This window comes from Accipiter gentilis, chromosome 20 (assembly GCF_929443795.1).
Source record: "Accipiter gentilis chromosome 20, bAccGen1.1, whole genome shotgun sequence".
Classification (NCBI taxonomy): Eukaryota; Metazoa; Chordata; class Aves; order Accipitriformes; family Accipitridae; genus Astur; species Astur gentilis.
Genome location: NC_064899.1, coordinates 5,971,181 through 5,996,138, shown reverse-complemented (window position 1 = coordinate 5,996,138; position 24,958 = coordinate 5,971,181). Strand labels below are relative to the sequence as shown.

The 24,958-nt window shown below is 38.2% G+C and overlaps 1 protein-coding gene across 5 annotated transcripts in view; it reads left to right on the top strand.

Moving 5' to 3' along the window:
- Nucleotides 1–24,958, top strand: part of CDH18 (cadherin 18) — a 512,714-nt gene that overhangs the window by 463,937 nt on the left and 23,819 nt on the right. For 4 of the 5 annotated variants that reach the window (XM_049823983.1, XM_049823986.1, XM_049823985.1 and 1 more), the window contains 2 exons: nucleotides 1,204–1,457; nucleotides 13,589–13,725. In XM_049823983.1, the coding sequence (XP_049679940.1) occupies nucleotides 1,204–1,457; nucleotides 13,589–13,725 (391 nt within the window). Of the gene's footprint in view, nucleotides 1–1,203; nucleotides 1,458–10,552; nucleotides 10,619–13,588; nucleotides 13,726–24,958 lie in introns of those variants that run through there. The other variant, XM_049823988.1, reaches the window with a different exon arrangement.

Genomic DNA, 24,958 nt, shown 5'->3' with positions numbered 1-24,958 from the left:
AGTACAGTATGTGTCTTTTCTGTCTAAAATAGCTCAATGTTGAAAATAGCGTTGTTTTTTAAGCTCTATGAATCACAGTGCCGGAGAGTAAGCTGCTCTTCTATTATGTCCCAGTATCTGATTCCTTAATTCAAAGATGTTGTGGGAAGAAGAAGGAAGAAAATGAAAGTAAAAAACTGCTTTGGCTATGGTTGAAATGTCAGCTTTTTCTGATTATCTGAATGGATTATTCTTGTATTTCTAGACAAAAAAGAAAGTGTTGGTATTGTCTGATTAAGTAACTACACAAAAGAAAGAAAACAAGACTTTGTGTTATTCCTCATGCGTTTTCTGGGAAAAATTAATCTTCCTATACAACCTAATCCAGTCATTGTCAATAGAAACTTATTTTTTCCAAAAGGCACAATAGTTACAATTTGCAATCTTTTTCTAACCTTTTTTAATCTTAGAATATATGTGCTGCAGAGCAATGCAAATTACTATTTAATACTTACCTGCTCATAACATAAATACATCATAAATTAATGAACAACAGTTAGAATTTACTGAACTTGTAATTCTTTATGAATTGATTTAATTGAGTAGATGACTTAGCTCTTTTTTAAATAGTAATAGATTTATCAGACTATGGTAAATTTCCATGCCTTTAAAATTCTTATTTTTACATTCAGGAAAGGGAGACAGAGAAAGCAAAATACAAAAAAGTCTCATCCTATTAGAGTTAAGAGAATTAATGAATTGTACTTCAATACACACAGGAGAAATCAAAGAAACATAGTATATATAAATCCTGACTATCTATTTTTCTTATACATCATCAGTCAAATTTACCATAGATTTTATCTACAAAATACACGCTGACGTTGACAAGTCACACATTGCCTTCCTCATATCTCTTGTCTTAAGTACTACTTTTCCACTCTTTGGGGTAATACAAATACCAGTTCAGCCTTGATCGAAGGCTTGAATGCTTGTACTGAGTTCTGTTCAGGCAGGCTGTCAGATCCACACAGAATGATACTGGTTGTAGTGGAATTCTGCCATCCCATAATGTTATAATAATTTCAATTCTAAAAAAAAATTCTACATGTATGCATCTTCTTTTAGTGTTAGGCCTGTGTTCTGAGACTGTTGGAAACTTTGTGCTAGCAGGCTAAACTGAAGCATAGAATGGCATTGATAAATCTTTTTTTCTGCCAACAGCCGCTCAACTACGAAAAAAAGAAATCATATACACTTAATATAGAAGGAGCAAATACTCACGTTGATTTCCGTTTTTCGCACTTGGGACCATTCAAAGATGTAACAATGTTGAAGATCATTGTTGGCGATGTGGATGAACCTCCACTCTTCACTATGCCTTCCTATGTCATGGAAGTTTATGAAAATGCAAAGATCGGGACTGCTGTTGGCACAGTAACGGCACAAGATCCTGACGCTGCCAACAGTTTAGTGAGGTATGGTATATCCAAACTATACGGGATTGAATTCTGCCAGCTAAAGGGTTAATGAGATCTGGGATGTATGAAACTATGTCTTTTATTTTAGTACATAAACGGAAACATAGGTCAGAACAGTGTCATGATCAGTCCGTATGGATTAGATTTAATAATGTAATCTTCAACCTTTTGTTGGTTTGCGCTAAAATTGCCATCTAGCCATTGGTCTGAGCAAAGGTCTGTGGGCGCTAGTTCCTGTAACAGCACCTCTGCAAACGGCCCGCGAACAAGCGAACAAGGCCAGTATCTGTTACCACATCGTATGAAATGGTGCACTTCGCTGCCCTGCTGCCAGTCAGTCTCCTGCCACCAGTGGTAAATCTCTTCGGGATCACAACGCTGGTTTTCCCTGTCGTGCCAGTATTGTGCTGGCGCTCTGCACGCTTGCCCCACCGTAGCTGGCCCCGGTGCTTGTGCAAGACCTGAACTCGTTTAGGTACGCCTTTCCTCACAGACAAGCAGTATAATTTTTTGCAAAATTGTGTTTGAGGAGGAAGCCATTATTGTATAATATGCTTCAGTTTTAGTGGGGTATCAAAAGAATAGAATGGGTGTAATAGTGCACCCCGCTGATGTTGCTAGGGATATGTCATGTCATCTCCAGCTGCGAGGTCCAGGGCAAAGAGAAGTGCTGAGAAGCAAAAACTTGGAGCATCAGATACATCACTGGAAAACTAAATGAATACGTAACATACTAGGAAGGAAAGATTTTGATAGTCTTTTTAATGAAATTCATTCTTAAAGAAAATGGTCTCATAAAAAAGAAAAGGGGGGGCGGGGGGAAGGAAGATGTCTGTGTTACTGCTCTGGCCAGAATACTACTTATACTAACAGAACTGGCTTGGAAATAGGTCGTGGTCTGAACTAAGGCACTGAAGTCAAGCTGGAAATAACCCCACAACAAGCTTGAAAAAGCATCGATGTCAAATATATATATATATGGATGTTAATTTGACTTCTTCCAAATTTAAAAGCATTTGGATTTAACCTTGGACACTCTGGAATTGGGATTTGAATTCATTACTGGTTTAGAGTAAAGTTTTCAGTTACGTGTTTTCATCTATGATAAGATCACGTGACATTTTTTACTGGCTTCATTTGTAGAATAAGTTACTTTCTGAACTGACGTGCAGTGTGAGAATTTTGTGGAACAATACGTGAATGTTTGTCTTGAAGATGGTAGTGGATTTAAAATGTTTCTGAAAAAAAAATTCTTCGTGAAAACATATTTGATGCTACTCCTTTTTTTGACATAATGATACAGCCTTTGCGGAAATCATGTGACTATATACTTGGAAAACAGTGTTTCTTAAGCTAATTGGGCATTTTTAGTCTCCTGAGTTGAAATCTGCTGGGTACGTGTAATAGTCGTGGTAAGATGAAACAATTTTTGCAGAACAATGAAAGCATCAGATTTTTATGGTTCTCTTGTGCTAATAGCCTAAGATTCAAAATGTTTAGTGTCAGACAATCAATATATACAATTTCTTCATGGCAAGTTATTGCCTTTGAAAAATGGCCACTATGGTATTTGTGTCTAAATCATAACATGAATGAGAAAATTTCACTAAAAATAACTGCCAAGTGCCTGTAGCTTTAGTACTATAATTCTGAAACAACAGCTGACACAGTCAGACAGATTAGCCATCATGGTAGTTTGGGAGTAGAAAGGGCAAGTACAGATTTGACTAGTTCCTCCGTAATTCAACCATCTGTGGCACCTAAGAGTTTTGTCTAGAAAGGGGTAAGACAACCGTTGTAAAAGGGAAGCAGCAGCAGTTTCTACAAGGAAGGGCTTCTGGCTGGGAAGGCCAGAAATAGATTTTCTGGGTGAATTGGGCAATGATTTGGAGATGAAGGGATTGAAAGGAAAAATATTTCCAAATATTTTTCTCTTGTATTGGCCTTTTTTTTTCCCAAACAGGAATTTGTAACCAGTGATTGAGGCCAGAATATTGAATATCCATATTATGTCCTTACTTTTGTCTATCCTACTTTTCCCCCCTATTGACATTGCTTTTTGCATTGTTCCTTCCATCTCTCTCTGTTTCAAGGGAGAAAAAAAAAATAAACCGCTAGCAAAACATACCAAATCGTGAAGCTCTGAAAGCAGCCAGCCCTGAGTTACATGTAGGAGGGGTTCGGCAAGGGCAGTAGCAGCTCAGATATCCTTGACAGATCATTATATTGTGACCAGGTCCACTCTCCAGCCAGGCTTTATCCATGATGGTGGAAGGGACAGCGAATGTCATTTGTGAGCGGGCGGCCTTTTTATGAAGACGCTGATCCTCCGAGGCCTGGACTAACACGTTGGTTGGTGCCTGGGTCTCTGAAGAGGCACCGGATGGGGTTGGTTGGTGCGTCCTTAGGTTCTCCTCGACCTTCCTCCTGCCGGAGGAGAAAGGCTGCTCTGGGAACGGGCAGCTTTACCCCCCCCGCTTCCCTCACCTCCCTTCGCACACCAATGCCGGCACGGTGCCGAAGGGCTTTGTGTGGTTTCAGGATTGGGTCACGGCTTGGGAAACTCCGGGTTGGAAGTGGCGCGTGAGCAGAGAAGCGGGCCAGGCCGGCCGGGCTGAGCTGCTGCTCCGCGGGAGGCAGGGTCCTGCCCCACGCTCCGCTCGCAGTAGGGAGCGCAGGAGCGGCTCGGAGGAGGCTGTTTTTCTCAGAAGCGTGCCCGCGGTGCGCTTACGTCCTTCTGTGCTGGTTTGCAAGAAACGCCTCCGCTGTTCGTCTGAAAGGTAGTCTGAGGGTGATGAGATCACATCTACCCTTCGCTTCCACACAATTCCTCGTTCATTCAAAATAAAAATAGCGATTATAAAAATAAACCGGGAAGATTCAACGTCACTTTTTTAGAAAGCGCAGATCCCACATTCTCCGGGGAAGATAGCTACAGATAGGACCTGCACAGCTGATCTGTGGGGAGCAATGGAGTAATGGTTCCTCAGCCAAATGGCTCAGATACATCTCCAAATGCCGTGAGTTTACAGGACAAGCTACAGAGCAGCGATTTGCTTAACAGTTTTTCCTAATCCACTTGCGCGTCCTTTCCACTTTATGAGGACGCTCATTGCTGTGTGTGAGATTGATAAAGCATTAGGCACACACAGTTGCAACCAGATCACTTTTCTACTGTCCAGCTGCTAAGAGAGATACAGTGCTGTGATTTGGTCACTGCCCAATTAAGTAACAGTTTATTTTGGTGGCAGGAATGGTTCTTATAACCAGAATACTGGTTAGAGGAGTAGTTACAGTAATTAAAATGCTGAAGGGAGATCTTTTTTAAAAAGTTATTTGAGCTAAACTCCCAAATAAATGAGAACCTCTATTGTTATCAGTAAAGAGAGAGCTGGAGGCTTTTTTGTCCTTATTTCCTCACTGCAATTTCATCACAGTGATTTCAGCTTGTTCCTGAGCTGAACAGTCTTCAGAGGGCACTGACTTTGTGCCAGTGCTTGTACTAGTGTTTTTACTTTTTCAACCCCAACAAAAGAGCCTCTGTAAGAACAAATGTAGCTATTAGAGGTTTCTTTTATTCAGACGTTATCTGGTTGGCAATTTGGGCTGTTAAAGGATTTTTCTTTTTAAGGGTTTGTTGGGTTTTTTCCTTCAAATAGATAGAAATGCATTTTCAGGGCAACTTTTTAAAATACTATGTTTTGAAATAAAAGATTATTATTCTCTTGAAATATGAAAAGCAAACATAATCATAGAAAGCATAAAAAAAGAAAGATACTAAAACTCCATCATGTATTAATTCTAAAGATAAAGATTTTTTGAGTGGTTTGAAAAACAGCTATTTACTTTAAAAACTGTGTTCTAAATCAACGGAAGACATCCTAAATTGTAATTAATTCACAGGGATTACTGCCTTGTTGGAACATTTATGAGAAACTAATCCCCTTTCATTGCGTTGTGTCAAGTAGTCTGCTTCCATACTAAAGTCTTTTGTTGCTTGAAAAGATTAGGGCTAAGTCATGTCTTATAATAATATCTAGTGCGCAAGCAGGTCTTGAAAGTTCCCCGTACAATATGAAAGAAAGTATGACTATTAAATGCTGTAATTATAATTTTATTTTAGTATATTATTCATTTTAAATCTCTCCATATTTACTTAGAAATGATGTTTTTTCTTCCTGAACCCATACACAGAAGACTTCCCTGGAGATTAGGGGTGAAAACAGCTTTTAATTGGCAAGTTACGTACGTGCACTGGGAGCAGCCCTAGGGCTGCTAGTACTGCCTCAGGGCTGCGGTGGTGGCTGTCGAAACCCTGCCATCTTCCTGTAGGTGATTTTTGGGTGGCGAGTCCATCTAGCTACAACGCATACTCCCGATGATCCTTGGAGCTTTCTGACTGCATCTGGTCTGTTTTCAGTGGCGTGGTTTTCAGAAAAACAATGTTGCTGCTGTTCCCTAAGCCTCCTCCAAGTTAGTGATTCAGAAAAGAGCAAAGGCATGGTTTTAAGACCATGGTACTTTCTGAAACTCTCATATAATAGTGAAAATAGTTGCATGACATGGGCAAGTTCCCTCATATTAGCTTGGTCCCAGTTTGATACTGTCCTATAAGGAACTGAAAGTCTTTATTAGCATTGTACCCTGGTAAGAGGAGTTTTTGAGAAATAAGTCATACTATTTTAGAAATACTCTAACGTCAGCTCACTCCTTTTGTTGCTGTTGTGCAATCTTTGTCATGCAGTGGTACAGGAGGCAGATCACTGTTTGAGCACTAATGATGGGGCCTCTGTCCCCTCTGGTAATTTTTTACTCCCACTTACTATGTTTGACTTGGGTTGTTTGGATTTCTGGCCAGGAGTGGGCTCTTCCCAGCTATTTAACAGAAGACTCACGGTGAACAGGGTACGGGTACTGATCAGCACTTTCCATGTGATGGTAGTGTCAAACGATAAGAAATGTAAGCACCTTCCCTTTTCAGAATGATGTCTATTGTGGCTTGGTTAAAAATAACCTTATATTTTGTTGGATCCTTGGAAGGTTGAGTAGGTTTTGTTCTATTAATACATTGGAATTCAAATCATTTTTGTGTTGGACCGTAACCAGTCTGTAATCTACCTTACTATAATGCATTTTATTCGCTAGAACTGAAATCTGTTAGCTATAGGAAACTGAAGTCATCCTACTGCCTTCCTGATGTCATTAGAAAATTAACTTCTTCCTTCACTGTGCTCTTGACACTACTGCTAAAAAAGCAGTAAAACGCAGAAGAAATAAATATGAAACATAAAAGTGCACATGGTTGTCTTTTATAGAAAGCAATTGTTTTACTTCTGGGAAAGGCAGAACCAGCCAACCAACAACAAAACAATAAAAACAAAGTAGCAAACAAAAAGAACAAAGTCAGAAAAAGCTTTTTCTTTTTTTTTCTTTTTTTTTTCTTTTTTTTCTTTTGTGTGGATATCAGACTGTTAAGTTTGTGCTAAGTTAGTGAAGAATAAAAGTACAATGTCATCCCTGATTCTGGCTTCTCACTTTTCTAATGGTTTTATGGTATTGCCTTATAATGGATGATGTATCATAATGGTTATGATACATGTTACACTACTGAGTACAAAAATGTGCTTTCCAACACCATACCTGGTATCTAGAAGCTGTAACGAATTCAAAGTTGCCTTCCCGTAGTGTGATTTAAATTGACAGCCTTTTCTTCCTTTCTTTCAGATCGAATACTGAAAAATTAATGAATGACAAGTACATAGGATTATAACAATTTATGTGGTGTAGGAAATTTCAATTCCTGCAGCAGGCGGAGAAACTTATTTTAACTTTTTCTGCATTGGTAGTAAAAGATAAAAATAAGTTCAATACTTTCTTGCATCAGCCTTTAGAAAGTCGTGTTAATTTTCAGCAAAAGGTATTTTAAGAGGTATGCTCATATGTAGATGAAAGAACATACCCATGGAGTTTCATGTATTCCTGTTGTTCTTTCTGAGAACCTTAATGACATAAAGTGTTTTGGAGCCATAAAGACACTGTGTTGTGTTCTGGTTATAGACTATTTTTTCTGATGTAAAGTTTATATTTACTAGAGGTAGAATAAAACTTGAACTTCTGATTCAAACTCAGTCACTCAAATTTTGGTCACAGAAGATCAGCATATTAAGTGAAGGGAGGTGCCGGAGAGAGCTGTGCAAGGGGATCAGGGGGGCAAGGTTGAAAATGAAGATTGTATTTTTAATATTTTTTTTTCTTCCTGTCCTCTGAGCTCAGCATCAGTTTCTGTGCCGCTCCCCCCTACTGTCAGTAGGGAGAGGGGATAAGGTTGATCCCCTGCTGGAAAATATAAAAGCCTCTTCACCTAGTTGTATTCGCTTGTCTTTCTTGCTCTTTGAGTGTCATATAAGTGGAATAAGGTCAATTTGTTTTCTGCTACCCTGTGCACAGGATGCTTGGTTAGCTGTACTTAGGGCAGCCTGCTGAGATCAGTGCCATCATGTAGAGTTACCGTCCCTCCCTCGCATGCCCCGTGGGGGAGCATCTCCCCGGGATCTTGTTCACCCTGCACTTGTGGAGGCAAAGGCACACACATCTGTCCTGCACTCTTCTCAGACCCTCAAAGCATGACACTGTCATAAGCCTGTGATCAACACCTACAGAGACAGACTAATGTCTTACCAGGGTATGTCAATGGCTCACAGTTAGCAGAGAGGAGCTGCGTCCTCCTCCTCCTCCGTCTCACCTCCTTCATTTGTTTGCTCTCTGTATTCTTCTGGTATTATTCTTCTCTAAGATTGTCAGTAAATCAAAACAGAAAAGGGACGCCCTATTCCGAAAGGCTGGAGACAGAGGGGAATTTTTCTCCAGTTTCTTCCGTGATTCTCTGTCTGTCTTCACAGGAAGGAACCATTTTAAAACATTTCTTTATAGTGTTGAGGTGGGAGATCTGTTGCTGACTTTTCCCTGAGGCCTCAAATTATTTTTGATTCTTGTCGAGCTACGTGTCCCAGACCTCCCACTAACAAAAATGTCCACCTCTCTGTGCAGGAACTGGTAAGCTGTTCTGACAGCTGTTCTGAGTAGGAAGCATCCAGCTCGGGATGGTGGTCAAAATCTCACAGCAACCAGAGCCACCTCCATCCCTCACTTAGAGCTGTGAGAGAAAACACTGACAAATCATCTTAATATGGTGACTCTGAGAGCCTGATTTTTCATGCCAGGACATCATCTGTATGTTTCTATAATTTCCACTGACTTCGGAATGCCTCCAGTATTTAAAATTCTTTTATGGTTTTAGGAGTCAGCCTTCATATCTGAACATCTCTGTAGTGTAGTCTTTTGACAGGGCCATTCAAGTCCAATAAATAGGCCTAAATCTATCAATCTTGGTTTTATTTGGTTTAGTCTTTAGTATGAGGAGGAAAAAAAAAAAAAAAGAAAATATGTAAGTAGAAGACCATTCTTTAGCTGGTAAACCTTTTAGGAACAAAAAGTGATTCTCATGTGATACTGACTGCACTTTATTTCTTAGCAGCATTGGAATCTGAATGTTAATCTCTCTGAATAAAAAGCAACTTCGATATAACAGCTCTGCCATGAACACATCTACTTGAAATGCATTTGGACAGTTGTAATCCTCTGAAGAGAAGTCAGGAAAAGAAGACAAACCTTTATCTTGCTTTGACTTCTGAATTATGCCTCTAAGGGTGTGGGCTGTTCTTAGCCTACATTTACTGGCAGAGTTAGCTAGAAAAGTTGATCACTGGTTAACACATGCAGACAGAAATTGTCAGCTAGAAAAGACGTGTATACAGAAATGGCTTATTTCCTTCAAATGAGCAGCATTCCCATTTTCCAGTGTCCAAGGTGAGCAGTGAGCTAGCAATGCATAGGGGATGGGAATGAGAAGAGCAGGAAGCCAACTTCTGCCTGAAACGCAAACCAGTAGCGGCTGCCTCTCAGAGGCTGTGCTGGGAGGCAGCGGTTCACAGCTTGCAACTCCCCCGTGCCTCCTGGGATCTGCCACCTCACATCTTCAGGACAAGGAGAGGGAAGGCTGCCACTTCTGCGGAGCTGAGGTTTCGGTATGAGAGGTGAGCCGGGAGTCCCGTATGGGAAACAACACGGTACTGCTGATCAGCTTGGTGGATGTCAGCTGGCAGCCAGCACCAGAGCTAACTCTGTGGGAACAGCGTATCAAACCCAGTCCTGCAAATGCTCTGAGAGGAACAGTATTTTTCTCAAAGTTATGCTATGCCCGTCTGAAATAAAAAAAAAGCAAAGGAAAGGTAAACAGAGGGATTACCTTCTCCAAGCTCTCTTCAAATGTATTTCATTTTCACGACTGGAAAGCACAGTTGAAGGCTGTAGTTCTCAGTAGTAGTCTTCTGCTGAGGAGCTCTGGAACTTCCAAAGTCTCCTTAATCTACCAGACATGCTGCAGGGAGAAAATTGGTTACCTGCTGTATTGGCAGCCGACTTCTGACTCTCACTTCACAATTGTTTTTCTCTCCTGGAGAAGTTTGAACTGCAGGGAAATAGATTGGCCCTGGAAGGGAGGTAGTGTAGTGCAAGACAGTCATGGCAACAGAATGTCTCCCCGCTGCCTCGTTTGGCTTCAAGGGGATGCTGCTGCTTCCCAGGTTCATGAGGAGTGCTGCTGTGAGGAGGCAGAGAGAAGATAAAAGGCATGCACCAGTGTTATGTCCCACTATGGGCCATTTCTTGTTGCTCTCCAGCTGGCCAAACACAGAGAGTTGCAGCTGATGAGTTCTCTCACTGTTCATCCTGGTATACCTCCCTCCTTCACCCTGTGCAGTTGTTGCTTACACTTCTTTTTCGAAGTTATTTTTTAAAAGAAAAATATCTCTATACTTTGGGTTGGAGCATCTCTTTCTGAGAAAGTTTCTTTGCTTAAATTTTTAACTAAACAAGTTTCCTTATAATGGCATTTGATTTCTAATTGATAAGTCTTTAGATGGTGTAACTCGTTTGACAGAAGATCTGTCCTCTTCCATGACCTTTTTTAAGCGCTTCTTGTAACCAGTTTCACTTGTTATTAGAGAACTGGCTATCTACCTCTGTCTCAATAGGAAAGCCCAAAGAAGTACTGTGACCTGTGAATCCATATCTCGTTGAAATTGGCTTTGGAAGTTCATTAGCAATAGCAGGTTTGTAGCCAGAGTGGAAATTTGTAACAGATTTCTTCTTTGCAGTTGGTAAATAGGGTAATAAATAAAAACAGCATAATGAAAGAATAAGCTAAAGACTTGATTAAAATAAAAAAAAAAAAAGACAAGTTAAAAATGCAGACCAAAAACTCAAACTCAAGGCTCTTCCTTAAAACACATTAACTGGAGGGAGACAAACTGGACTAGTAACAGACTGTGCCTCTTGTCTGTCAAGTGACAAACTGATGTTAATATTATCTTAAGACTGAAGAATTTAGGGAGAGAGATTCTGAAAGTGCTTATGGGTTTTAGCTTCAGAAGCCCTCCTAGAAGGTTTGGAAATCGTTAATGTTCCTAAACTCCTTTAGCACCTTTTAAAACTTTCTCTGTTTGTAAGCAGTCTGTATTATTAGAGGCTGACTAATACCGTAAACTGATATACATGTGTAGAGTGCCCTTCTGCCTAAGGCCCATCTTGCATGTATATTTCTCTTTAGTTCCTAATTCACACAAACGCTTTTAGTTTTCAGTAAAAATAGTGGGAATATCTGTCGCCACTGAAGCACTGCTTCACTAGAAGACAGAAAGTGAGGAGCGACGTCACGGGAGCCAGGGGCTTGCTTTGGTCAGAAGAAGGAAAAGGACATGGGTGGAAGCTGGGAACACCCTTCGGTTGAGTGACTCCCTAGTAAAACGGTGGCACATTTTGCATTTCTCAGTGCTAGCAGGATTGAGGTTTGGTATTTAATTTCCTTCAGATTCTCTTCAGATAGTGTGACTAATAGGTTTTCTATATTCATGATCCTTTTTAATGTAGTTTCTTTAAGATTGGTTTCTGTTGCTGGTTTGGACGTAAACACTTTATGGAGAGCTGTTTATCTAGGCATGTCTTCTTATTAAGTCTCTTTATTAACTTGTGCCATGCAATTCAGATGTGCTGATTTAGTGGTTAAAAGCATGCTAATTCGCACAGCATTGTCGTGAGTAAATGTCTAAACAAATATCTGCAGTGAATATTATAAATTCATTTTTAAATGAATGCATTCTAAGGAAGAAGAAACAGTCAACTGAATTAAGGTGAAAATTCACTTTTGAAGTAACTCTTTGAAATTCAAAACTTGCAGTATACCTTTTTGCAGTCAAGAAAAGCATTGAAAAGCAGCTCAGTAGAGGTGGAGGGAAGGGTAGGAGGGGAAGGAAATTACAATCTTTGTTGCAACCAGTATCTAGCTGAAAGATATGAAGGCAGTTTGAGTGTGTTACTTGTTTAAAGCAACTTCAGCTGCCATCTTGCACATCCAAAGTGTCCTTACTGAGCACTTCTGGTGTATTTTTGAATGAGGTATTCTCAGGCTTTGGTAGTTAATGAACCACACATAGGTTATGACTGCAGCTCAGATGGAGACATTAAGTTAAATCCTTATTCCAGAGAAACATCAAATGGGTGGAAACTGAGGTCTGCTGTCTCTCCAGCAGCCATATGGGAGCTGTTTTGCTCTTCGCGATGTCGAAAGGAAAGACGAAGAGCGGGCAAGAAGGAATGATTTTCTAGCCTAGTTTTGGCTGCTTTGATTTCCAGTGCCTGACCTACTGTTCTTTAATTGCTGAAAATACTGGAAGCATGAAAAGAAAATCTTGAGTGCCACAAGCCAAAATAGCATATTGTAAAGCAGATGTAAAATACTTCTTGCAAGTGAGAGAAGTGGTTCAGGTTCTCTCCAACAAGGAAGATCTAACCTAAGTCATCAAATCTTAGCTGGCTTTTCCACCGGGTGTCCTATCCTTTGACCAGTTAAGGTGACTCACAGAAATTGCTGCGTCCTTCTCTAGTGCTTTATTTCTTTTGCTTTTTCACATGTCATATCTTACTTTAATATATCATTCAATGAAATGTTTGTTTGCTTGTTTGTTTTTCCTTCCCACAAATAGTTTAAATAAGTACATTGTGGGAGAAATAAAACTGAAGTTATTTTTAATTTTTTTGAGCTTGGCAGCTCTTACGTGCACCACTTTTTATTAGCTGGCAATTACACTTCTGGTGATGTAGAAATAAGAGCAATTGGATGCGACAAATAAATCATTTTGACCTATATATAGCTTCCATATATTAAAAACTTCACAGAATGGAAGCAGGGCTGACAAATTATCAGGAAAAACAATTATGGTGTATAAAAGACTTAGAATCTTTTTCCTTATGTTTTTCATCAAGTCTGAAGTTAGTGAAGAAGGCTTGATAGGGGTCTGTAATTGCTTCATTTGTTAAAAGCTGTTGTAAATTATTCCGGCTTTGAGAAAAAAAGGTCTTGTCAATCTCTTCTTCTGTGTTCCCTCCCTCTGCTTCCATTACCCACTTCAAGGCTTTTACTTTCTCAGCTAGGCAAAGTGCCCAGAAGCCAAGGGAGTTAAGCAGGGCTGCTTAGTTCTGCTTCTAGGCTAGTGTCGGTTGCAGCTCTGGGAATCGGCCCTTTCTGCGACTGGTCTGTAAGGGTTACGTTCAAAATGACTTAGGTCATCATGTCGTCAGAAGAGACATGCTTCAAAACAGGTACCGGGACTGAGCACATTGGTTTGCAGTGACAAGCAAAGAAGCAGAAGAATAATATCTTAATATCTGTTTTGTTTTCTGCCTTTCCATTTTATGACTTTTCAGTCAAAATAGATGCATATCTTACCTTTGACAGGATTGTATACTGCTGTGTAAAATGTCACCTGTTAGCTATTTATATCTTTGTAACTCACAGTGGAAACCTTGTTATGTACCAAAAGAAACATAACATTATGAAAGAAATGAAATGTGGTGTTATTTTGGGTGTCTCCATAATATAGAATTTTTCTTAGGGTGTTTTTAAAAATTTCTATGATTTTAAAAGCTTGAAAGTAATGTTCTTATGTAGTTTCTGTTACTTTGGATTATACGTACTACGATGAGTATATATTTATTGTTTTATTTCTTCATAGATATTTCATTGATCATAACACTGAAGAAGATAGGTATTTCACCATTGATGCTAGTACTGGGACCATTAAGACTGCCAAGATCTTTGACAGAGAGGAGACACCTTGGTACAACATCACGGTGGCTGCTTCTGAGATAGGTAAATAATATATTTGGCACATAGCATTAAATAAAAAAAATTAGAAAGGAAAATAATAATTTTCAGATTTTAAGAAACACTATCTTGAGATGTTACATTCTTAATACCGTTGGGTTTTTAGGCAGTTTGGATAAAGGAGAGTTTTTTCTGTGTGTAAATTCCCTAATTCCACAGAACAAATAAACAAAACACCACATACCTGTGTGATTCCACCTATGTAAATGTACCATGCTTTTCTGTATGAGATAGAAGGCTGCCAGTTTTACCCAGGAACAGTTCCAAGCATTCAGTGTCCTAAAATCAACATCTTGTCCCATTTGTGTTTCATGTATCTTAGAAGATAACACTATATAGTACTGTCTGAAAAATTCATCCTTCTTTCTTGTATCTGCTGTTAACCTATTTTAGCAAATTGCATGTTAAATATGCCAATATTAATTTATATCTGACAGGTGCCTAGAAGTTGCTAATTATCAGGGTATACCTTGGCCTTTTAATAGTCAAATTGCCAAGTAAAGGTACAATAAGTACTTGCCTGTGCATTTGAAAGGCCTCAAAGTCTGATGAATTTCCCTTGCCTCAGATAAGCCGTGCAACAGTCAAGAAACGTCTGACTGAGTAGTCCCAGATAAATATTTTTGCCTGGCAAGGACAGTTTAAAGAACATTTCAGTTATCCTTTTTATTACAGGGTTTTTATTTTGGCAGAGTCAAAGTTTTAAAGTTAAAAAACTCAACAAACCAAATGAAAAAAAAAAAAAAAATCCCAACCTGGATCAATAGATCCGGTTCTGCTAAGTACTCTTTTTGATATGGTCTTTCAGTGGCAGTGATTTTGATCAAAACTGTGAACTATTTTTATGTCTATTCCTTTCCTTTTCTTTTTTTTTCCCCCTTGTTTTTTGGTGTATTCCATCATTGCCAGGTAACGTAACACAGGTTTTACCTGTAACGGGTGCCTGACATTATTGAGCCCCTTCTGCTTTCATCTGTTTCATCTCCCCGTTAAAATGGAATCTGTTCTGCCGCTACATCACTAGCGCATGCTACAGAATTAACAGCACGTACATATAATGACAACAAATGGTTTCTTATCATTGTACCTGCTTTTGCAACTAAATTGACATTTTGAACTAAGTAAATTTCTATTGTAAACAGTAAAATCTAGAGGTTTATGGTTAGCCTTTCAAAAAAGGTAACCACTGACACTTCAGTGTGCTTGACTGTCTTTGTATATAGCATTATTTCAGTGCAGCATGAAATAAAATATAATTTAAGCCTAATCATAAGCAGGTGCATAGTAAGTTTTAATTTGAATTAAGGTTTAAAAGCCACATTGGGACACACTGAAAAAAGTAGTAGTTACTAGTCTTTTTGGGAAGCCATCCAAATGTAATTATTTTGCAGAAATAAATCTCAATAGCATTAAACTTAAATGTAGCTTGTTGTTGTAGCACCGTACCAGCTACTAGGAAGACAATTAACTCTATCCCAGCTGAAACCAGGACACTTGTGTACAATATTTATTTCACATGGTCAAAGGAAGTACACATGCCATGCTGTGTGTACCAGTAGTATGGAGAATGGAGAAGGATTATGTTTATAAGTAAAAGAGAATAGAACAAATAATGAGGATGAAATGCCATTTTTTTTAAGACAGCCTGCTTAGAATTCTACATTCCAGGTGCAACTTGTTACAGGAAAACAGATCTTTTTTTTTCCTCCCTTGCATTGCCTTTCTTACTGTTAAAGTTGGGATTGGAAAGATAAGTGAATCTATAATGTCAGTTTGAAAAACAATTCAGTTATGGATAAAGGAAGAAACAGCAGTGGAGAAGAGACGGATGGCAGGCAGACTGACAGGCAGCCTAAATGACGGGCAGCCTTTCCTTGTGTCTACTTCTTTGGCCATTTTCTTACCTACAGCAATTTGAAAATTACAACACTGATGTGAAATCAACAGTGACATCCACTGTGAAATCAGTAGTTGGATCTACAGTGGAAGAAGGAGCTTATGTTGCATACAGTGCATCAAGGCCAAAGCTCTTATGTTAAGAGTTCCCTATCCCATATCTACAGCCTTTTATGGCATTCACTTTCAAGTCAGTGCACAAGGAACTGCAGAAGTAAGACTAAAGCTGAAAAATAAGCAGAAGGCTGTGACCAAAATGTTATTTAGCTGTGAGAGTGGCAGTCTTCAAGTTCATCTGACGTGGTGGAAGGCATTTGTAGCTTCAGACACCATTTGCTTAGCCAGGAACGTAGCAGAATCTGCAAGGCCCAGAGAGATCGTACTGCTTCAACAATAAGAGGTGCTCTGCTGAAATAATGTTACGGTTATACTTAGTTTCTTCAAGTGTTTTCCTCTCGACTTTACGCTACACTTCACTGACAGGATTCAGTTTCTACTGATCATCCTTTGGGCAGCTATTTGTAGCTGTGCTTATTCTACGCAAAAGAAATTTAGAATCCACATCATATTTCTCAATTTCCTCCAATGTATGATATCCTCATGCTTCAGCCTTATTGTTTCTGAACCCTTCATAAGACATTTACTTTCACTTTTAGTCTCAGTATGTAACATACACTCTGCATTGATTAAATGTTCCCTCTGAAATCAGTGGAAGTTCTACCACCTTCCATGTTGGATGTAATGACAGCGGTTTTTTCTGGTTTTGCAGATATTTCCTAAATCACACCAGAGTTCATTGCCATGAGAATGGATGGGGCAATCCTGTTTTTCTTTAATGTGCACTGTTCTTTAACATCAACATACAGTGAGGAAGAGTGGGATTTTGGTGTCCAGGGCACAGCACTGAACCTGTTGCTTTGTTTCCATACTAGTACGTCCTGAAAACTCCTTGTGGTATTAGGGAATAAGAAAGATGATAAAATAATACTATATTTTATATTGAAGGGTCTACAGACTATGTTTGGGACAGGGGGAAGGACTACAAATTGATGGTGATAGGATTATAAAATACAGTTTCACATAGAATTATTCACATTTCATTAGCTTGTTAGAATTCTTTGAAAAGGTTTATAAAAGAGTATTTGAAAGAGGAAGGAGATAAAATTTGCTTGGCTCTATTAAAGGCTTTTGACCAAGTCTTTGACAAGAGTAATGGAAATAGGAAAATACAGAGCAAGTGCACAAAGTTTTCTAACAGATGAAAGACTGATTGAGAGGAAAGAAATACAGTCATAGTGAATGGTTGTTCCTTTGGGAGCGGAAGAACTTAAGGCTGAGCTATTTTAAGGACTGGTGTAGGATTTGTCAATTAGCATCCTTTGTAATGATAGCACACAATGATAGGAAGTGATTCAGATTCCCAAATAACTGCTCTAGCTGCTGAGAATTAAGGAAGATTGAGAGAAACTCATCTAAGAACAAGGCACATGGAAGTATGGGCTAGATAAATGAACGGTGAAGTGGATTGAAAATTGTCTGAAATGGCAGGCTCAAAGGGTTGAAAGACCTGGGACTGTTCAGCCTGAACATAAGAAGGCTCAGAAGGAGCTTATCAGTGTGTTTAAATACCTGATAGGGGGAGTAAAGAAGATGAGTAAAGATGAGCAAAGATGAGGAAAGACTCATCTGAGTAGTATCCAGTGAAATGACAGGAGGCAATGTGCACAAAATGAAATACAGAAAATTCCATTCAAACATAAGAAGAAAAATGTTTTTACTGGGGGATTGGTCAAAAATTGGGACAGGTCACCTAGAAAGGTTGTGGAGTCTCCGTTCTTGGAGATACTCAAAACCCAACTGGACATGGCCCAGAGCGATGTACACTAGTGGCCCCAGCTTTGAGCAGAGGAGTTGCACTTGCTGATCTATGGATGCGCCTTTCAATCTCAGCCATTCTGTGATATTGTGACATTGGGAACTGTGTGTTGAACACGGAGGAAAAAAAAGGACAACTGGTTTTCACAAGTACTGGTGTATTCTCAAAGAAAATAGGTGGCCGTAAAAATAATTGTGGGCAATTCAGTTAAGGTTTCTCTCTAGCATGTAGTAGTGCTGATAACAAAAGCAATGGCAGCATTAACAGCAAACCCCCAAATCACAGCCCCTGCAAGAGAAAGATGGCACTAAAATATAAAAGGATCGACTTCTGCCAGTTCCAGAGCCAATTTCAGTTAGAAAAATAAACATGTACTTCAAAGTTTTCAAAACAGTAGGCAAATAGGACAAATAATAGTATCCTTCAAGTCTTTGTGCTCAATAAGAAGGAATAAAAGCTGTGGGGAGAAATAAACACTGATGATTGAAGGAATCACAGAATGTCTTGATTTGAAAATCAAAGTGAGGATTATAGCTTTCACTAGAATTTCTACTTAGTTTCCTGTGTCAGGAGACTTTTAGATATTAATTCTAACAAGTGAACTGACAGTGTTCAGTATCTGCTCAATAGGCACAGAGCAAACCAGCTTCTAGATATGGCTTTCAGATGATGTTAACATCAAGAGATTACTGGGATTCATAAAGTACTGGACATTTAGATGGATAATAAGAATATCTGTGGCTGTAATAAGAAATGTGATTTTCTGAAAGCAAGATAAGTGCTTTTTCAGGGCAGATCCAAAAGTTTCCATTTCAGAGATTTAGAAGATACTTTCTGTTGGGAATTATTCACGTTTCTTGTATGCAGCTGGTAAGAATACCAGTGTGTAAAATAGATTTCTGGGTTTACTAGATCATCGATCTTTTTGGGATGAAGTTGTGGTGTTCCTGAGTGTCTCCAAAGTGTTCTGCAATGGCTGAGAATGGAAAAGCAGATCATTTTCCACTATTTACCTAAAGGACCAACTTGAATGCAATGAATGCGCAAACTTATTTTGAAGGGTCCATAAAGAGTTCCTAATCCATAAAGCTGTGGGGAGGCTGTGGAGAACAGGAGAACTGAAATAATAGGGTTCCTGCCAGGTTCTGTCAGATCCCCCAGACTTTAAGAACTGCTAGCAAGAGACATTAAAAAATGAAAAGATACTGCACATACAGAGCTTTGATACCACAGTGTATTAGAAATCAAAATACTTAAAAGACATCATTAGGCAATTGATTTTACAGACAAAACAAAAATCTCCAAGGCTAACAGACACAATCAGATGTTGGAAAAAAACCCAAAGATATTTGTCTTTGTTTATATGTCTTCCATATTTGCTTCTCCATTCATATTCCTGGTACTAGCTTCAGGGAATAAGATACCGAAGTGTTGAGTTAGAGCAATAGCTCATTGACAAAATATGCAATACCCTGTGATGTGGTATTGAAAGGATCCCAGGAAAATACAGTGATTACAAAAACTACACAAAGAAATAGCTTTCAGAGATATTTTCATGAAGGACCAATAAACCATGTTCAGAATCAAATTATATGAAAAAGCAGGACAGCTCACAAGAATAAGAGTTTGGAACAGTTACCTTGCAAGAATTAGGGTAAAAACATGAAAGTGCATGTTCTGATTATAACATAAATAGTTTTTCTCATCAGTTAAGTTTTAGTACAAATAGAAACAATAACAGAAAGATACAGTTATACAATTCAGAGGAAAACAGGATGCACTGAGGGAAATAATAAGTCCCAGCACTGACATATAAAACCCCTTGAGATTTTGAATATTGACAGCCCTATAATTACATTAAATAAAGAGATAAAGTATATAATTATAGTGAGGTGCAGTTATATCTTTTCTTTAGGTGCACAGGGATATTGCCAGCTCATATTGCCGTCAGTGAACAGCAAGTTATGAGAAGAATTTGCCAGTTCTTTTTCATGTTTTATGGTTGCATTGCAGCAGAAAAGACATTCCCAAGATTTCAGTAGGAGATTAAAATATATGTTACTTCTGATAGCACTAAATGAGACTGTCATACTGAGAATGAGAAAAGAATATAGAGTGGAGATGTAAGGTAAACAGAATAAACTGTTAATGCTATTAAGAGGCACACAGATTTCTTTTACAAAAAGTAAAAAAAAAACAAGACAAAAATACACAATTCATTTCTCTTTATTTTGAAACACATGAAAACAACATGTGCATTGCCTGAAGGAAGTAAGTCTATGGAGTAATATCTTCCTTGGCATACAGCATTGAAAGAATTAGGAAAGACCAAGAATTGATGACATTTTATTTTCTCATTTTGAACTTTTTCCCATAATCAAGAATAACTTTAATGCTTTGTGTCAAATAATTAATTTTTAGAAAAAGAACCCTTTTCAGGATCTAAAAGAAAGTACTCTAAATCAGAACAAAGTGCTGTTACAGTATTATAATCTCCTAACCCTCTGTGTCTGGTGGACAGCAGGATGATTGTTCAATACCAATGAGTTTGTTGCTAGCTTTGTGTCTTAGATTTTCCTTAAAGTGAATTTTTTCTTGCACTAAATATAAAATTTTCTCATAGTGATTTTTGGTTTGTAATTTTTTCTTCAAAACTAATGTTTTTTTAACAATACAAAGTACACTTAAATAATGAAATCCACTCAATTTTTTTAACATCAGTACAGGGAAATTTCATCTTATCTATTGTTTTGCTACTTTTATGATTATAGCTACATGACAAAACCAGACATAAAAGTGTTACCTGAAACCCTGTCCCCACCAAGAAAAAAATCCCATTTATTCTTCATCTTTGACCTCACTTGCATTCTGCCTGCCAGCACAGTTTCAGAAAGAGTTTTGGTATTGGTAACAATTACTTTATTTTTCCAAGAGGCAGAATCTGCCACAAAAGTGTTTCCCTAAATGTGGACCAGATGAAAGTAGATTTTAAAAACTACAAGGTCTGAGTTTTAAGACTCTTTTGCTCATGGAGTAATGACAAACTGGATACATGAAATCTTTTTAATGGTGAGAGCTAGACACAATACTGGTACCCTGTCCAAACTTTCCAATGATACACAGTTTATTTTCAGCCTTGGCAAGTTGCTTACTCATGGACCATAAAATCACAATAATATGATTTGTAGCAGAATCTACCATTGTTTTAAATGTACTTATAATGCATTAAGGAAAGCCTATACAAAACTTTTAAAAAAACCCAGTTGTCGAAAGGCAGCTGGTTCTCCATCCTGCTCAAGAAGTGATGTTTCTAATTCCAAGTTCAGTGCTTATTTCGCTGTTTATCTTGGGTTAGTCATTGGCTTCTAGGCATGATGGATTTCCTTCTCCTTTGTTTCTCTGGGGAAAGGTATGATGAAGGTACTCCTACGTTGTCGTCTGAAGATGGTGTAGGGTATGGCTCTTCCTGGCTGCTAAGGTGGGTCCCCAGAGAAGAGGCAGCCTTCAGGATTTCCCTGCTCAGGGCTTTGTGAATCAGTCTCAGAATCTCAAAACAGACATTTCTGGCCACAGAACCAGTATATTTTGTGGTGCCCTGATCTACTCTAGGAGGTGAGCACCAGCATTGTCTATGAGCTGCAGATTTTTGCTTGCATTAAGGCAGAAGGAGTTGCCAGCTTCAAAGTGTAAATGTTTTAAGTCTGCTGCAGTGCTATTGTTCCTACTGTTGCTCTGTTGCTACTACTGCTACCACTACTAGCATGATCCAAGAGGGGTGATCAGCGCCTTCAGGTTTGTATTTGTCAGTGAAAAGTCAATTTTTGCTGTAAGAAAAAATAAAACATTTTCTAGCCAACTTCAGGTAACAATATTTAAAAGTACCCACTACCTTAAAAAGCAGAATAGAACATTATACTTATTACTAGATTCTGCATAATTTTCTCCTTGCCAGAAAATTTAGTTTATTACATATACACCATCCTGAATTAAACCCAGTATTTTCTGAATATTACCTCTCTCACTTACATACTAGACATTCTTTCATCATTTTAGTTCTGTTTCTGTAGTATATTTTATCTTTCCTGGATCTATGTTTAGTCTTCTAATGTGTCAAAACTAATCATTATTAGAGAAGTGTGATGAGTGATTTCTAATTCTCTTTAAAAAAGTACCAGAATAGATAGTTGGTTGAACTTCCTAGGTATTGGCTTGCCTGATAAGGTCTTGAAAATATGTCAAAATGAGGAAAAAAAGTTGTTATGGTATGGATTAAGATCAATATTTACTATTGATGATGCATTCTAATCCTATGCTAGGTGAAGATTTTTGTTCTAGATATGAAAACATGTAAAATTATTCCATTTTTTTTGTAAAATCCTTCACTTCTAAAATAGTTCAGGCTGTCTCCGGGTTAAATTATTCACTCGTCTTTCATAACAATAACTGTTTAACTATACCAGTCTAACTTTAAAAAAAAAAAAGAAAAACAAGCAAAAAAAACCAAACCCACAGAAGACTGTTGATGTCAGGACTGTTATTCTGAAGGTCATTCAGGTAGCATTTATTTTCATAAAGGCCATGGGAATTTTGTTAAAATGACAAGGCGGTCTCAGACAGCAGTAGCTGTATTAGCAAGCTTTCTTCTTAAATAGGGGGTTTGAAGTTTGCCCACAGAAATTAATGGAAGAGAAGATTCAAGGCTTCAGACTGGCTGTTGACAGGGACTTCTGTGAGCTTGCAGAGGACTTGCTGGTGGAGGGGCTGATACTCAATGAATTCATTCACTTTACTGATATTTAGTATTCTGGCAGAAGAACTGCTTATTCTGGGAAGAGCCTCAAGCATAAGAAAGCAAGTCCCTAGCGTAGGTGAATCAGAGCAATATTTCTGCTTCAGTTACCCCTTAAAACAGTGAGCATTCACTTTGAAAAATCTACTCTTGAGGCATAATGCTAATAGGACACAGAATGGATCTGGCTGTTTTATAATACGCAGGCCTGAAATATATGTCAGCACTGATTATCTTAAAACTGGAAATCTGCCAAACTGCTGCAAGAAATTTGTCTAATTAACAAAAATGTACTACTACGAGGACCATTATTAGAGTGGTTTGGAGATTGCAGGTGAGTTGTACACCTGGAAAAAATAGGAGTTTCTTTTATTAAAAAAAAAAAAAAACAAACCCTAAAAAAAAAAAAGCTTGTAAGGTCCCTCTTAATTAATTTTCATTCTCTTTTCCCATTGTAAATCATGCTATCGTCTTGCATGCACATCTATGTAGTATACACAATCTGGCAAACTTTAAGACTGTTTTGGTAAGTGGTGTTAATACTTTCCCTGTTAGGAATTTGTAGTGAGTAGGCTGTCAACATGGAAATTTGCCTCCAAATCTCAACGATCCCATGAGGTAACTGCTTCCAGAAAGATAGTGATAATACCTTGTGCCTTAAGAACTCTATTGAACTGGTAAGGTATTTATGAATTCTTTGTGCTGCAAAACAGCTGCAGAACAAATAAAGGTAAACTCCCTGAATCTCCATTATATCTCTATGAAAATAATGCTAGTTTAACAGACTAGTGTAAGACCACACTGGGTAATAGTGACAGGCATATAAGAGGACACATTAAAGATGGGGCAAAGAGGCCTGATACACTGTACTGACAAAAAAAAAGTATTTACCTTTTTTTTTTTGCCACACATTGGAATAAAAAGTTTGATTTTCCTTCCCCAGTAGCTATTCCAAACATGCCAGACCTACAGAACAGTTCTCTATCTCTGGTACCCTCTGCTCTGTGCTTTTCCTGCTTTTTTTGCTCCCTTCCTTTTAGATGTATTATGCCCCCTTATCGCTTTGAGGATGGCCCTGCTTTGAGCTGGGGACTGGACCATTGACCTCCAGAAGTCCCTTTCAACTAAGATTTTTCAGTGATCCTCTGGTTATCTGATAATCACAACTTTTTTTTGCCTTCTGGCAAAAGCTTCTCCAGGATTTCTATGGTATTAAAACCTTCAGTTCCTTCACTGTAGTTTATGAATCCACTACCAAATGGATTTATTCGTCCTTAACCCTTTACTGTCATCTCTGCCTTTCACTGTAGTTTATGAATCCACTACCAAATGGATTTATTCGTCCTTAACCCTTTACTGTCATCTCTGCCTACCATGTCCTTTCTATGCTTTTGTGTCCTTCTTTTAATTTATACCACTTTCTAGTCCACATATCTCACAAACTTTGTGCAGAGCCTCCTGAACAAAGCTTCAAGAACAAAGCTCCTTTGTGCCGTAGATCATCTCTAGATCATCTATTGCTAGATATTATGTTCTGTAATTGTATTTACAGGATTTTTGCAATTGGATTGTCTGATGATATTGACAGAGGAAGTTACCTAAGTGTGTTTGTAAGCTGTATTTCAGTGAGCAATAAGAAATATTCAATCTCTAGTGCTTGTGCAGTTCTGTACAATCTCATGACCTACTTCCAGGGAAGGACGAAACATCTTTTTTTGTTAATACTCAGACTGCAAAGGGTTTCCTGGAGAGATGATTGCTTCTTTCAGTAATAAGAGTAAAGGTAGATGAATGGTTCCTTTCTCCCAATTGCTTAGTGAACAGCCAAGTGTCATTCTTCCTCACCTTCACTTCATATATTCCTAGCATTTTAACATTCCTCAAAGTTTTCCATTAAAGTGTTTTCCAGATAGCAATGGAAAGCCTCAATCTTGCATGAATATAATTGAGAGAGCCTACTTTTAGTCCCTTAGTTCAGCTGTTACAAAGATATTCATAGTTTCAGGGTAAAACTGAAAATACCAACAGTCAAGGAAAATTTCAGCAAGAAAATGGAATTTGCAAGTCTATAAATGTCTTCTGAGTGTGTTCTTCTAACTTCTAATGCTAATGTTCATTGGGAATAGAGGTTCCTGTATTATGTAAGTTAAATCTTCTTTTCTGTTGACTTTTTTGATCTCCTTTCTATTCCTGTTTTATGGGGATAATTAAGTTCCAAAAGTGAAAAAAATCATTAGGTGAACATAGACATATTAGTTAAAAAAGAGGATGTGAAAAAAACTGAAGAGAACTTCTAAACCCCAGGCTCTTTGACTAGTATCCCAGGTGGAAACAGAAGGATAAATCTCTCACTTTGTCAAAAGAAACTTGAACTTTCTCAAATATTCTTTCATTGGGAGGCTACATTACTGGTGCCTTTGAAGCCAAATATGTGTCTAATCAATATTTTTCAGAATTCTGAGCAGAGGCCATTGAAGGTGTGACAAATCTAAGGCATTTTACAAATGACCCTTTTTGACAGAAACATGGTGTGGATTAATTAAGATCAAAATAACCAAGGCGAATGAGGTTTAGACTACTAATGTTTCTCTCTTTTTTTCTTCTCATGAACACGCACAGGGACATGCACTTTTAAAATGTCAATCTGTAAGGCCCTG